Source organism: Phodopus roborovskii, unplaced genomic scaffold (assembly GCF_943737965.1).
Source record: "Phodopus roborovskii unplaced genomic scaffold, PHOROB, whole genome shotgun sequence".
Lineage (NCBI taxonomy): Eukaryota > Metazoa > Chordata > Mammalia > Rodentia > Cricetidae > Phodopus > Phodopus roborovskii.
Window position 1 is genome coordinate 14558876 of NW_026126585.1, and position 15434 is coordinate 14574309.

General features: G+C 46.7%; 1 protein-coding gene across 1 annotated transcript; it reads right to left on the minus strand.

The window, feature by feature from the left end:
* Window positions 1–7657: 7657 nt before the first annotated feature.
* Window positions 7658–13411, minus strand: Il19 (interleukin 19). Its single transcript, XM_051203971.1, has 5 exons — window positions 13268–13411; window positions 13072–13137; window positions 10048–10200; window positions 8999–9073; window positions 7658–7764 (listed from the first exon to the last, which is right to left on the minus strand). Exons 1-5 carry the CDS (start codon window positions 13409–13411, stop codon window positions 7669–7671), a joined length of 534 nt encoding a protein of 177 aa, XP_051059928.1. The 3' UTR covers window positions 7658–7668.
* Window positions 13412–15434: the final 2023 nt, after the last annotated feature.

Below are 15434 nucleotides of genomic sequence, written 5' to 3' on the forward strand. Positions count from 1 at the left end.
CACACACACACACACACACAACCCCTACCACACACACACACACACACACACACACACACACAACCCCTACCCCGCACACACATATATACACATACATTATTCGCATGCACTAACTGATAAAATTTTGGTATGTGGTAAGACTGGAATGTTGCAGGCCTAGAAGCTATCTTATCCTGGGCTGGTTCTACCCCCCCCCCCAGAACTGTGATACCCATCTTGGCCTTATAGAACCCTTTCACCTGTCAGACTGTGCCTGCCCCTTTGGTGTACCCACAAATGTATTTTAAACTTGCCTTGGCTTATGACTTTCTTTTTTTCTGTAAAAACTTTGTAAAATGCCCCCACGTTGCGGCATGAAATTTGGGGTAACCTAAATCTATGTCCCCAGGGCACAGTCCAGAATAAATTCTCTTTTTCCTGTAAGATGAGTGGTTTTTACATCAACAATTACGGAGCCATGATGTGGTACTCTTGAGAATGATCCACTTTTCACCAAAGGGATCACCTGACCGGAAGCCAGGTACCCACACGGACCCTGTGAGCTCAGGCCATCTGCTGTTACTCCCTCAGGAGAGTTGTTGGTGAGTCCTGTCCACAGCCCATCATGCTTATTCTGAGCTAGTAAATTGTCCTAGTTTGATAGACATCTTGCAACTCCTTTGGGGCTCGAACAACCTTTCACAGAGTCACATATCAGATATCATACTCATTAGATATTTGCATTGTGACTCATAACAGTAGCAAAATTACAGTTATGAGGTAACAACGAAACAACGGGAGTCATCACAACATGGGGAACTATATTAAAGAGTGGAAACGTTAAGGAGGTTGAGAACCACTGGTTCAAATTTACCTAGTCCGCTGTAAAAGAATTTTGTCTCAACATTTGGTTTAGTTTTATGTGTTTGCTTGCTCTAAAGTCATCTAGATTTTGTTCGCTTTTGGAACTTTGAAAGCATCTTCATTTTTATTTCGTTTGTCTTGGTTTTCCTTGTCTTTGAAATGCTTTGGTTCATTATCATTTGGGCCTTTGTTTCCTGACTCTCCTTAAGCATAATTCTGAGTGGTTTTTGCTGATTCTCCTGTGACCTTGCCATGGCCAAGCTTTTAGCCTAGGAATTTCAGATGTACCTGTTCCCTCCCACCCAGAAGTGTGGAGGTGTCAAAGGGAACATTCCATGGCAGGCAACAGCCTCTCCCCATAGAGAAAATCAACAAACATGCCCCATTCTTGGGCAGACACATGAAGAAGTACCCTTGGGTTTGCATAACCACACAGGATAATGCCAAGATCCAGTGAGAAAGTCATTCCCAAAACAGCACATAAAACTGACTCAAAACACTTATCTGCTAGCTCATATAGACAGACAGGCAAGTTTTCAGGAGAAAAGGAAAAAAATACATACATACATACATACATACATAATCTCTCTGGAGAAAGAGAGGGGGCTGGAAGTGTTTGAAGACAATCTGCCATCTGGTACTCTAGCCGGCTTTATGTGTGATAAGTACTACCTTAAAAGTATTTGGAAAACTAAGGAGAAACATTTACTTCCTCCAAACTGGTTTATCTGCCTCCCAACCACCTTGCCTGGCTGTTGTTTCCCTTGAGGATAAAGAAAATATATTCCTAACAAACAATAACACTCAAACTCTTGACGTATTAAAATGTATCTTATATGTGATTGTATATATATGTATGTATATACACATATATGCACACATGTATATGCGTGTGTGTATGTATGTATATGTATATACACAGTGTTGGTGTATGGTTTTGTTTCTTTGATTTTAACATAATTTAGTTAGTACCAAATTGGCTTTTAAGTGCTCACAAAAATTAATGTTGTTTACTTGGCCCAGCTTCCTTTGGCCCCCACTAAAACTAATATTTCATAAAATTAAATTTAATGAAACAAATATAAAAGACAAAAAGTATATTCAATAAATGTGACCACATAGGTAAACAAAAAGAGATAGCTAATGGCCCTAAATCTCCCTGTGAGACAAATAACATGAAATTTTAAACTTACAAAAATTTAAACTGTTTTGAAGGACAAGCTATGCGTAATCATACAATCCTGGTTGTGATGTTATCTCCCTGCCCTTATCCCTATTCTGGTTGTACAACCTGCTCCCTGTTTGGGGTTGTAAATTCATTGTGAGATGATAACTCCCACCCCAGCACACATTTTTTCCTATTGGGTAATTGTTCTCCCTTGAGATATACAAAACTCTTTATTCCAAAGACTAAGAGAATAACGTTTGTATATATGGGATTTTAAGATTTGCTTACCCATTACTGCCTCTTTAAAAACAAACAAATGAACAAACAGGGTTTTCAAGGTCCTTATTTTAGCCAGGCCTATGTCAGAGAAAACCTTAAATATTAATTTTTAAAACCCAATTTCTTTGTTTTATGTATAAAGCTTCATGAACATGGAATTTAGGTCACCAAGCCTAATTAAAATGGCTCCAGATTACTCTCTTACTCCACTTAAGATGAGAACTGTGTGTGGCCTTAGTAAATTCATCAGACCAGCTTTGGTTAGACTCCCACCGTTAAGGGCTATGCTCCCATTGCCTACCCGATACAAAGGTAACAGTGAAACCTCCTGGTCCCCTGATGGACTTCATCTTCCTGGAAAGTGTTCCTTTGGACATGGGTAAATGATGGGGTGCACCGGGGGCTCGTGCCCAGAATCATTTGAGAAAGTCTCTTACCTGAGTAGGAAGGCTGCTACTTCTGGTCTCCTAGGAGTCTGTCTCAGGCTGAGACTCTCCCAGTAACTTATATGTGTGCCACGTGAAGGAAATAAGTGGCAGTGGCAGAGGCGAGGGCTGGAAAACCCTTGGGACGTGTCTAGCGGCACCCCATTTCCTCAAGTCCCAAGGTGCTTCTCTGCAGCCTGGCTCAAGCCAACACCTTCCTCAACAACCCCTGCCTGAGGGGCTGGCTGGTTGTAGCTCTGCATAAGGGAACACCTGGTTGGGTGTTCCCTCTGAGCAAAGGCAGTTGCGAGGAGAGCAGAGTACTGAACCAGAATGGAGTTCCCTGCAGCACCTCCACCCTCTCCCCTGAACTCAGTGTCCCCTTTCCCTCTCCTTTTGGTGACTCTATGCAAATCCAGAGGTGGCTTGCACAGGTTTAGAATCTGATAAGGGAAAACCAGAGAGTATCTTTTATTGTAAATGGGGTTTCTGGTTCCTAGAGAACTGGAGGATTATAGCAGGGAAAGGGAGGGGGAATGCCTTAAGCAAATGCTGCCAATTATGTTGGAATTCTTGATTCACCACTGGGAGAGACTTCAGCCAGTCCCAAGGCTGAGGGGCTCCTTTTTCTTTTCATATCCGTAATTGTTCCTGTCTTTCTATCCTAACTTGCATTTCACGTGCGCATCAAGCCAGCTTGGGAAAACCGGGTGTCAAAACCGGCTGTGAGCACCTATCTAATCAGAGAATGAAATGAACCTGAGTTCCGAAGTGAGCCACAGCAAGAAGGAAACCTAGAGATTCCTTCTCCCACACTGGGTTCCGAGTTCCCTAATCAGGGTTTTCCTGGTCCTTAATGTCACAACTGCTGACAACTGCACCTCCTGCCCAATTGCATCATTTTGCCGGGAAACCCACATGTCTCGGGGTCTGGAGGAAGAATCCTAGCACACAGGGTACCAGGGCAGGTAAAAGCCTCTGCCACTCCCTTGCCCACGTGCTGGGAATTTTGCTGCAGACTCTCCGGGAGCCGGGCAGGGCGGGGATGAATAAAGCAGCCAACTGTCAGAAGTACACTTTCACTTCCCTGTCCTCCCTCCTGTCAAAATGAGTGACGTCATTTCCCCTTCCTGCATCCTTACGTCATGCCACACTGCATTCCACCCAGTTCAATTCGCTGCCTCCCTTTTTCATGCACAAATCCTCCTTCTGACATCACTAAGTTCCCAGAGTTGGCTAAGCCCTCACACAACTCTACCTGCAGGCTGTGAGTCTTTCAGCAGGGCCCTCCCTGCCTTAGGCTGGAGTCAAGTACAAGAATCCAGGAGAAATTTGAATTTAGTTTCCTCTCCGGGAAGACTGGGGATTTACACAGTTGTTTTCCTTTTAACTTCATAAATGAGCAGGGGAAAGCCCCCATGTGCAGTCATTGGGGCAGGATCATGCTAAAGTGGGCAAGAAAGGGGTTTGGGGAGCTCATCTATCACCAAGTTCTTAACCTGGGAGAAGGTCAAACATGACCATCTTCTCCAGGGACAGACAGCAAACACCAGTCAGCACAGTGCTGGCAGGACAGATAACTTTGTCCCTGATAGATCTCATGAAAATGCCTGGAGATAGCTCAAAAGAGCATAGTGTTTCCCAATGCTGCTAAGTTGTGTTCATGTTATGAACAAAGAAGGAACCTTATTTTTATATTCCCATAGCCGCGTTATAATGTTATGAGTTTCTTTTCTCCTGTGTCTATTTAGAAACATTATTCTGAGTAGAATTCATGTCACGAATATGGCAGAAGTTTCACAAGACACAGAGTTAAGAACACTTGTTTAACAGTCAAGGTATATATTGTGACATACCTCCCCGGGTACATTTATTTTCATGAAAATTTTTATTTATTTATTAAATTGATTACACCTATTCCATTGCATATGCGTCACGTTCTCATTATCCATTCGCGTACCGATGGACATCTGGGATGGCTGTGTTTTCCTGATATCACAAATAGAGCATCTGTAGGCACAAAGGTGTAAGTGTCTGTGTGGTGGGGTATGGAATCCCCCATGTATATGTCCCAAGTGTTAGTTTCAGCTGGGTTATACGGCGGTTCTGTTTTTAAGTTTTGAGAGTTCCCTATACAGTTTCCATATTGGTTATACGAGTTTTCACTTCCACGAGCAGTGCATAAGGAGTATTCTTCCCTGTGTCTTTGAAAGCGTTTGCTGTCAGATTTCTTGATGGTAGTAGCCATTCTGGCTAAGGTGATGTTGTATGTTGTTGTCTAGGGTTTCGGGAGTAAATGACTTTCTCTACCAAATTAAAGACTAAAAAGGCAAGAAAAGTTTCAGCACTCAGCCAGATTTTATTGAAAACTAATAACACACACAGGGAGGGAGGGGAGGGGAGAGAAACACGAGAATAAATTCTCAGCTATGAAGGGAGCTTCAGACACAGAGTGGAGTCTGTTCAGAAGAAATGGCGGTGGGTTTTTTCTGTGTTTGTTTCTATGCTTTGGAATGGGATGAGTTCTCTTTCTCCCCTGACATTGTCTTGTTTGGGCTCTGACAGGAAGTTGGATAATTCAGAACAAAGACAAGGAAGACAGCTGGCGCCCAGACTCACTTCAACAGGAGATCTGAAAGTCCTTGGGCAGGGTGGAAGGTGGAAGGGGAGGGGAGTCAGGCATCTTTAATGAGCCCAGTGCTTCCTTCCACCTGTCGGCCTAGCAGGACTATGCCTCCACCTCTCTCAAAGTAGTCTCAGCTTATACCATAGCTTAGTGCCACTCCCAGTCCTCATCAGAGAAGCTTCTTTGTGCAGTGGACAGTACTGACCTCATAATTTTACAACTGGTCCAAGTGCATGTCTATGGAATGCTAGTCGGCACGTGAGACCTCCGAATTACACTCCCTCCATCCCAAGGCATAGGATTCATCTCAAAAGACCAGGCAGGAGGATTGTAAAAGCCAGAGGTTGTAGAGAACTGCCACAAAGCAGTGATGTTTTCCAAATACGACAAACTCACAATGGCTGTGACTATATACGCATTAGACTTTCCCAAGACCAAGCCGGTCAACACTCCGGATGGATGGGAAGGGGCTCATGAAGCCTATCTTAGTTAGGGTTCTGTTGATGTGTGAGACACCATGACCACAGCAACTCTTATAAAGGAAAACACTTAATTGGGGCTGGCTTACAAGTTCAGAGGTTTAGCCCATTATCATCATAATAGGAAGCATGGTCATGCAGGCAGCCGTGGTGCTGGGGAAGGAGGTGAAAGTTCTGCATCCAGATCCACAGGCAGCAGGGCCTGTCTTGAGCTTCTGAAAGCCCAAAGCCCACGCCTATGGAGGCACTTCCTCCTACAAGGCCACACCGCCTAACAGTGCCATCCACACTCAAACTACCTTAGCTGCTGAGAGAGTAAGCATCGGATCTCTTCAGCGATGGAGCCCTACGTAGGTTGCCCATGCTCCAGTAGATGGCCCCTGAGCATACAGGCAGAACTAACTGGACTCAGTGGCTTTGGGATTGAGATAATGGGAGAGGAGGAGCTGGAGATGAATTTGATTGAAACACATTGTACACATGTGTAGGAGGCACAGAGGTCCTTGTGCTCACAGATAAGCACTCGGGGGACCGGGATGTTAAAGACATGGTGCTGTCTCTTCAAGGGGAAAGATGCATAACCTGTTTTCCACACAGAAGGCGGGAAGTGGATGTGGTTAATAGCCTGATGTCCTTTGCACTATCTGTATGGCTGAGACCACACAGGATCCTCCCCAAGACGCTTACCACCAGCGTGTTTTTCTCAGTCAATCTATAGAACCTGTCTTTACGGGCGAGATCACTGACCTACAAAGAGTTTCAACTTAGTCATGCCTTAGGCTTTGTTGTATCCACTTGACTGAATTATTTATCACCAGGAAGATTTTTCACCAAATTGTGGTGTGCTCAAATATGCCTAAACTGCTCAGCACCAGGCTCCCAAAGTTTTAACCAACACCAGCCACTGGATCATGTTGAACCAGACTGCCTTCTTGCCTCCCACAGATAGTGGTTGTGGAGACATACACACATGTGGGTATAACATTCTCAAAACAATAAATAAAAGCATACTTAAAAGAGAACACATAGGCCTAGCTTCTGAATTGTTCTGGCTTCTGTTTGAATTCACGCTCCTATCATGTTCCCTCCGTTGTGACAACACCTGCTGTGTAGTCCTTATCAGGGCCCAGACAGTGAAACTCATGTCCTAGAGCCTCTAGGGTTATGAGCAATAAACTTGTTTTTATTGACAAAGTTACCCAGCCTCGATACTTTGTTACAGCCATGAAAAAATGTATCCATATACTGATCTAGAACCCTTTTCTCCTCTAACTTTTTGTTTGAAACCTACACACATTTTGTCCCCATTAATTAAGCTTCCCCCGTGTGTGCCCCACTTTTGAGGCCCATTTTATTTCCACGGGTGAGTCTTTCCTGACTCAGAAGACAATCCGTTCTCACGGGGACCGCACAGTTTATTCATAAATGTCAGTCAGTACAATATGCACTACAGCACACCGTGTGGTAGGTACCCAGCATGGGCCTGGGGAAAGCACTTCATAATAAATAAGAGGGGCTGTCTGTCCGTCCGTGGCAGCATCCGGGATCTCTCAACAGCCTCATGTTGCTTTAACTACCATAGCTGCCAACTCGGCTATTTCCAGCTGAGATCAGAGAGCTGAGACCTCAGCCAGCAGCTGAGATCCACTCAAACCCTGATTCTTTCCAGTGAGGCCCCAGCCCAGAAGAGAGGGTCCCTTCCACATCAGCAATCTCCAAGAAAAGAGGATGGGGCTTTCCATACCTCTCTACTCTTCAAAGTTAGGTGTTGACCATGGGGGTGGGGGGGTGGAGAGAGAGCTCACAGTGGATTGTGTATCCCTAGGTGATCAGACAAGGCACTTAGTGTCAATCTGCAGAAGTCTCTCGATGATTCTCATCAATCCAGGTTAAAAAGATGTCTAGCTCTCCTAGAGACTTAAGGGCAGCCGATGAGACCTCCAGCTAAAACAAAATAAATAAATAAATAAATAAATAAATAAATAAATAATTGAAAGGACATCATGAGGCCCTATCTGACTACACTGAAGCCTATATATTAGAGTCCCCATCTTCTGAGCCCTACGCAGTTTCTCTTTTTATTTATCAAACCTTTTGCATAGCACGCAGAATGGAAACTTATTTCCTCATAGCTTAGCATCCCCCCAACATACACACACACACACACACACAAGCAGTTTAAATCATTTCAGATCCTTACACACACATTTTTAAACCCTTCATTCATTTCCCCCGTTTCTCCTTCTCTTCACAGGAAATGTTAGCCTTGCCAGCCAGGTCTTCTCAGTGTTCTTACTTCATGAGAAGCCTTATGCTCTCAAGTGCTCTCCAGTGAGAGCTTGTGGCCCCCACTGACATCCAAGCCCTGAGGCCCCCAAAGAGTGTGTACCCAAGCGTCACATGGTCAGTAACAATCAGTCCTAGAATGCAAGCCCTGACTTAGTCCACATCCTTCTATTCTAAAAGGAGATGGTAGGAGCTAAAACCACATCCTATGGAGCCCATTCAGCAGGGGACCATATCCTAACTCTACCAAGGAGCTGCAGTATAAACTTAGTGAACTCACACAACCTGTTCGCGCCTCTATTTCCTAATCTACCTAATGCAGTTTATACTCGGAGCCTTGCTGTGAAGAGTCAATGCGGCAACACTTCGCTCTCCCTCCAGCATCACTCAAAGCCTGTCCCCCAAAAAGCCAAGCTCAAAAATGGTCCTAAGCTCTTCGCTCTTCAGTGCCCTGTACAATGAACTACTGTACTTCGATCAGATCTGCAGCTGACACACCCTGGTAACTGTTTCTGCATCGACACCCATGTGAGAAGTACCTAGTGCACTAGGCAGGATGCTGAGGGCCGGGTCCTGACCACGAGAACACTGTATGCATTGTGTTCTGTGGGTAACAGCCTCAGCCTCAGAATTAAGGGGAGGTGGGGGACACGACATGCATTGTATGTAGGCTAGGCCCGAGTTAAGGTGTAAAAAGACAGTGGAAAGAGGGCGGAGAAAAGGACCAGGGAATTGCCCAATGACCTGCAACATTCTGCAGGCATCCGCTTGGGTGGGCCCTCAATGAAGACTGGTGGGAAAAAGAAATGATTTTGCCTGGAGAGAGGGCTGAAATACGGTGCTCTCTCAACCATCTCATTTTCTGTCTTCTCTATACTCTCCCCGGACCCACCTGATCATAGTTGTCATGGACGGTTCTGGTTGCATTGGTGGCTTCGGCACTACAGTGACACTGATTATGCATCTGCTGGATCACAGTGAGGGCAGCACTCATTAGACAACTGTCCCACAACCTCCTCCCTACAGGCCCCTCCTCCCTCCATGCCTCCCTCCCTCCAGGCCCCTCCTCCCTCCCTACAGGCCCCTCCTCCCTCCCTACAGGCCCCTCCTCCCTCCATGCCTCCCTCCCTACAGGCCCCTCCTCCTTCCCTACAGGCCCCTCCTCCCTCCCTACAGGCCCCTCCTCTCTACAGGCCCCTCCTCCCTACAGGCCCCTCCTTCCTAGGTCAGTGAAATGGCTTAGGAAAGAACAGCTGAGAGGCAATAGGGTCTGCTTGTGGAGAAAGTCTGCGTTTCACCCTGGCTTCTACTCCTTCTGCATCAACACAGATGGCTAGCGTCAGGAGATCAAACACCAGGTCTACCTTGTAGACGCAGAATGCAACCCCCTACAAGGTTAACTAGCTGAGAAAATACATCTGTTTGATTCCGTTTCTGTAGGTTTAAAGCAGGGCAGGAGCCATCACCCTTCCTAACAGTGTTTTGAATCTGAGACAAAGAGGGAAGCCATGTCACACAGGAATGCATCACATCAGCAGCCGTTAGGCTGGAGCCTATGGTGTCCCTTAGCCTGGGTTTTGGTTGGTGGCTTTTACTCTCGTCTCTGTTTGATTTTAACTTCGAACTTACTACGATGCCCCAGACATGTCTTACTGTGGAAATTCCCAAGGGTCAGAAACAGAAAGTACAGAGGTGTGCTTATGGTCAGAACGCAATCCCTGGCAAACCCCTCTTATACTCTGGCATCAGCTGGTTACTCCATGAGGAGACCTGTCTGAGGAGGAGTCGGCAGGCAGGTCCCTGAGACTGGCAAAACCTTTGCAAAGTCTCAAAAAAGACACAGAAGTGAATGATAGGACAAGAAATGCCCTGACTTCAAAAGTCCCGGCCTCATTCTGGGCAGATGGGCACAGATGCTTGGAATTCGGAGCACTGACTCACACACTGCTCCAGAGTTTTCAGCATGTAGAGGAAGGAGTTGGCAATGCCGCTGATTTGCCTCATGACCTTATGGCTTGTCTCCTGGTGGTCCTTGAACACCCTGTCTCTGTAGAAGGCCAGGAGGTGACTGGTCACACAGCACACATCTACAGGCTACAGACACAGATTAGAGCATGCTTCAGAGGCCCTCCGCTCTCAGCACTCTAGAGAGACAGTACAAGAAGTAACTAAACATTCTTTTCTAGAATTCTTCCGCGCTTCCCGCAGTCAGGCTACCTACAGCCAGGAGATACATTCACAAAGAACAGGGCTTGGAATCCCATCACAGACAAGGATTCTCGGCACAGCATCCCCAGCACAATATCAGAAATTCTCAAATCCCTCCAAGAACAGAGGCCTCCTTTTTGAGAGGGTTTGCATCCCATAAGCCAAGGTTGCCAGCCCTGTAATCTCCCAGCCCGCAATATCTTGGCTTCTGGACAGCACATATCATATCAAATATGACCAATCATCCTGGCCATTGAGCCCTGAAACACACACACTTTCTTTCAAAGTTTGTCCCCTTAAACTGGAGGGGGGGGCTGAAATTTGCAAGCCTGGAGACTGGCAGCCACATCTGGGAATGTCAGAGGATGGCAATGGAAAGCAGATGCCTCTAAGACAAGACACCAGATGCTCAACACACAGCCCAGAGATGCAACAGTTGCCTCCTAGCAACCTGAACTCTGCAGGCCTAAGGAAGTACCTTTGACCTCAGCCCCTGGCCTGGGGGCAGCTTTTCCTAGACAGTGGCAGACTAATTGCTCTCTTTGGGCCCTTAATCAGAAGAAAAGGTTACATACCTCTGCATCACTAAAGACTGTGACATTGTAAAAAAAAAAGAATCGGAAGGAAGGAAGAAAAGGAGGTGGGGAGAGAGGGAGACAAAGAGGTGGGAGGGAGGGAGGGAGGGAGACAGAAGGGAGGGAGAGAGGGAGGGAGGGAGAGAGGGAGACAGAAGGGAGGGAGGGAGGGAGACAGAAGGGAGGGAGGGAGGGAGAGAGAGAGGGAGGGAGGGAGGAGGGAGGGAGGAAAATTGGTTCAGAAGTTGAAGAACTTGTGGCTGAGGTTAAGAACCTGAGTTTTATGCTCAAATCCCATGAAGGAAAGAACGAACACCCAGAGCTCTCTCTCTCTCATATGCACGCAGGCGCACACACAGGCAGGCACACACATGCAAATAATAAGTAATTTTAAAACAGAAAAGACATGGAGTGAAAGAGAGACAGAAGAAAGTATAACAAAGATCCTAGCTCACTAGCTCCTCCCTTACTGTGCCTCAGCCTTTTCTCCAGCTCAGGAGGAGAAAGAGTCTGGAAACAGAGGCATAAACTAGAAGGGGCAGTCCTGTTCCCGGCTTGGTCGTTAACTCATCTTCCCTCCCCCTTCGAAGTCTCAATTCCTCATAGATACATACTTTCAGTTTGCCATGTAAGAACTCAACAACAACAAAAACGTAGATCATTTGAGCCCAGAGGTCAGAAAAGTTCTTCATTTTGTTTAATTTGCTTTGCTTTTTGAGACACTGTCTTGATAAGCATGAACTGGAAATCACAAGAAAGAAAGCCTAACCTATGACTAAGATCCTACAAAGCTGACTGACTACTCAGAACTTCTGTGGCTATGGGGGGTTGTCATCTCTATGTCTGACCTGGCAACTGTGACTACCAGGAGAAACTTTGTGAAAAATACTACCAGACCACTAGTGTCCCCAAAGCTAAGAGTGTCATCCTATAGCATCTGAGACCTATAGCAGACTCTCCACAATTTGCTACAACCTAGCTACCTATGTACCCATCAATAAGGGTTTAGATCCCTTTGTTTATGACTGTCCTTTGGTCTCTCCCTGTACAAGCCTCACGATACTTCGCTGCTTTGAAACACTGTATCTAACATAATCTAGATTCCAAGCTGCAGTTGCTAATATTTGGCTATAGAGTAAACTATCGTGTATGCCCTTTGAACTGAAAATTGGGTTTATTCATCAACATGAGTTACAGTGGCCTAGGACTCACCAAGTTGAACAGACTGGCTTCAGACTTGTAATGATCCTCCTGCCTCTGCCTCTCAAGTGCTGGGAGTACATTCCCTCACACCCGGCCAAGAGATCACCCTAAACTGCACCGCTCTTTTTGTAAAGCAAAGTATCAGCTGGCAAGCTACCATCTGGTGACAATATTTCCAGAGTGTGGGGCTGGAATCCCTACTGGCCTTCCCATTCAGCTGCCATAGCAAAGCCCATTCCCAAACTTTCTGGAATAGTTCTGTGATAGAACTTCCTTCCCAAGGTCTCCTTAGCCGCTCTGTTGTCCCTGTCAGGGAGCTGAGTCTCAGCCTGGTTCCAAGGGTAGCTGTCCCTCTGGGCCCCCACCCTATTCTGTACATCCTGTGCATCTAAACCTGCTTGCCTCGCTGTCCCTATTACACAGTTCTGCCTTCAGTCCTGTCTCTCCCCTCCTCCCCTGGATCTTACACCTTTTGTTTACTCATCTGCAGCCTCCTCAACTTCAAATGTCTCTGGGTTTTGTTTGTTTGTTTGTTATCACTCCTTCCCATGGAATCTTCCCCCCCCCCAAAAAAATATCTCCAAGCCACTAAATTCCTGTGCCATTGGAGTACCTGGAGTACCTGGTACTTCTGTTACCCTGTGGGGAAGTGTCATTTCTTTGGTCATACCATGATTTTAGAGTCACTGGGACTCTGACATTCCCAAACTGCTCAGATGACAAACAAGCCTGGAGCATTAAGAACATACTAGGTGCCGGGCATGGGGAGCTCACACCTTTAACCCCAGCACTTGGGAGGCAGAGGCAGGTGGATCTCTGTGAGTTCGAGGCCAGCCTGGGCTACAGAGCGAGTTCCAGGACAACCTCCAAAGCAACACAGAGAAACCCTGTCTCGGGAGGTGGGGTGGAGAAGCATACTGGGTAGGGATTTGTTTCTTAGCACAAAGTCATTAAAAAGCGGGCCCAAACCAACTGGTACCTTAATGCTCTTCAGATTCTCCAATGCAGACAGGATGGTGACGTTTTGGAAGGTGTCTTTAGTTTGCTGTGGAGAGCAGGACAGACATCGATGCGGGAACTCCCCACTTCCCCAGGATTCCCCACAATTAACAGGAAGGAGATTGCCTTTCAGGCTAAGATGGAGGATCCCATTCCTTCAGACAAGCCATGCTCACCAGGGCTCTCTTGATTTCTGGGAAACTCTTTTCTATAAGGTGCCTGTCCACAGAAATCAGACATCTCCTGAGGCTGCCGGTGTGCGCCGAGCCGAGGACAAGTGCCATGCCCAGGAGCCAGTAAGAAATGCTCTGTGCCTTCATGTCCTACAGCAAGGATTGAAGCCCGTTGTCCACCTAGGCTGCAGAGCAGAGAAAATCAGAACCAAGCATGGCAGAAGCCTGATGGCAACCAAAAGATGGCTCAGCCCTTGTCCTCAGGGCACTTCAAAGGTCTCAATGGACGCTGTGGTTTTCTTGAATTAATTGACTATGACCCTCCCACACCCCGCCCCAACAGGCTCTCGCTGCAGTGTGTATCACCCTTGACTCTGACTCAACTCTTCATCAACTGGGATGAAAAGTCTTGTTTCCAGTGAACTGAATGGGGGGGACGGATTGGGCAACAGAGCTGAAAAGCCTTAAGAGCTCTGAGTTTGCCCCTGAAGGAAGCCGCACCTTTTATGAAAAGCCTGCTGTGTATCTACCTAAAATTGTGTTTGGAGCTGACTGTGCACAGAGATGTGTCACGCATGGGATCTGTCTTTGCCCCCCTCGGAAGCAGCACAAGCTACACAAAGAGAAAACTTTACAATAGCAGGTGATCTGCCCTGCCCTCTGCACACTGAGGGCTCTCATTTCCCTTCGTGTGTGCAGAGGCCAGGGAGCAAACAGCCCCAAACACAGTGAGCTAGCTGGGGAGCCACAGTGCACCTGCTTTTAGACCGCCTCCGTGGTTCTAGGAAACTGTAATTATGAACAGGTTACGCGAATGAAAGGCACACTGCCCCACTCCCCAACCAACACAGATGGCGTCTTCCTGGGGTTCCCAGGCTCCTTGCCTAGAAAGCCAAGAAACAGCTAGCCCAAGCCTTTTCATAACATGCAACCTTCCCGGAACAAGAGCAGGCATCTACTGAGACCTCCCAGTGATAGACTGCTGCCTACAGAGCTGGATTCTCTAGTTCTCTGGGCAAACAAGGAAACAGACCCCATTGGTAAGGGAAGTTGGTAGGCAACACCCCATTCTGCTTCTAAAAAAGAGTCCAGACATCCTTGGCCGCTTCAGCCAAGAGCGGGAGGCAACATTTGCCCTACACAGCGGACATGTTGGAGACGGTATGAAATGCTTTGCACAATTGCCTTGTTTCCTATGACATCCACCCCCGAGGAAGTTTGTGTCTATTCACATTTTACCAAGGAGGGAAGTAAAAATTAGGACAATGAAGTAGGTTGCCAGAGCTGAAGGAGGCAGCTGGCCTCCGTACTCACTCCTTATGCCTAAGCTCCCACTTACAAATCAATTTCTCTCCTGAGTGTATACCCATCTCCCCTGGAGAACACAGCTTCCCATGAGAAAAAACAACAATAACGACAGCAACAAAAATCATATCCGGTCAGGTCCCACTAAACCAGGAATGAGCTTTGCATTTAAAAAAGACGTTTATACCGCAAAAGGTTAAGTTCCTGGAATGAAAGGCTTTACGTAGTTGGTAAATGTAGTTGATTCCTTCATACCCTATTTTCTGTCCTTTACTCTTCCTTTTTCCCATTTCCTTTTGTTAAAAAGGTTCCAGAAAATTCACACACACACACACACACACACACACACACACACACTCCTCCACATTCCATAGAAAAGCAAACCCTTAGTTCCCTGAACAGTACAGGTCACACACACCGGTCGCCCCTGTCGTATTAAGGGCCTGAGTGATGGCCCATGCCAGCCTCACCTCTCCTGGCTCCTCCTGCCACAGTGGAGACGTTTCTCGGTGCTCTTTGCCATTTGGAAAGGGCTGCTTACTTTTATGTTGTGGGAAAGAGGAAACGCTGTCAAGGTTTATGGGTGGGTCCACCGTCAGGTTCTTCTCTGTCTTCTTTCTTTGCAATACAGCTGATTAATCATTGTTAAGAAATGCTCTCTTTCCCTCAGTTTTTGACCCACAGCTTCTGGGAAACACAAACTCCCCATCACCAGGCAAATGAGAATTACTTGCAATTTTGTGTTCATGGAGAAAAATCCAGTTAGGTCACTTTCCTGGGAGCTGTGGCACGCCACCAACTGTACCCTGAAGACACAGCCAGGAAAGTCCTGTGTGGACGGCCTGGCTTTGTCAGCAGCCAGCTT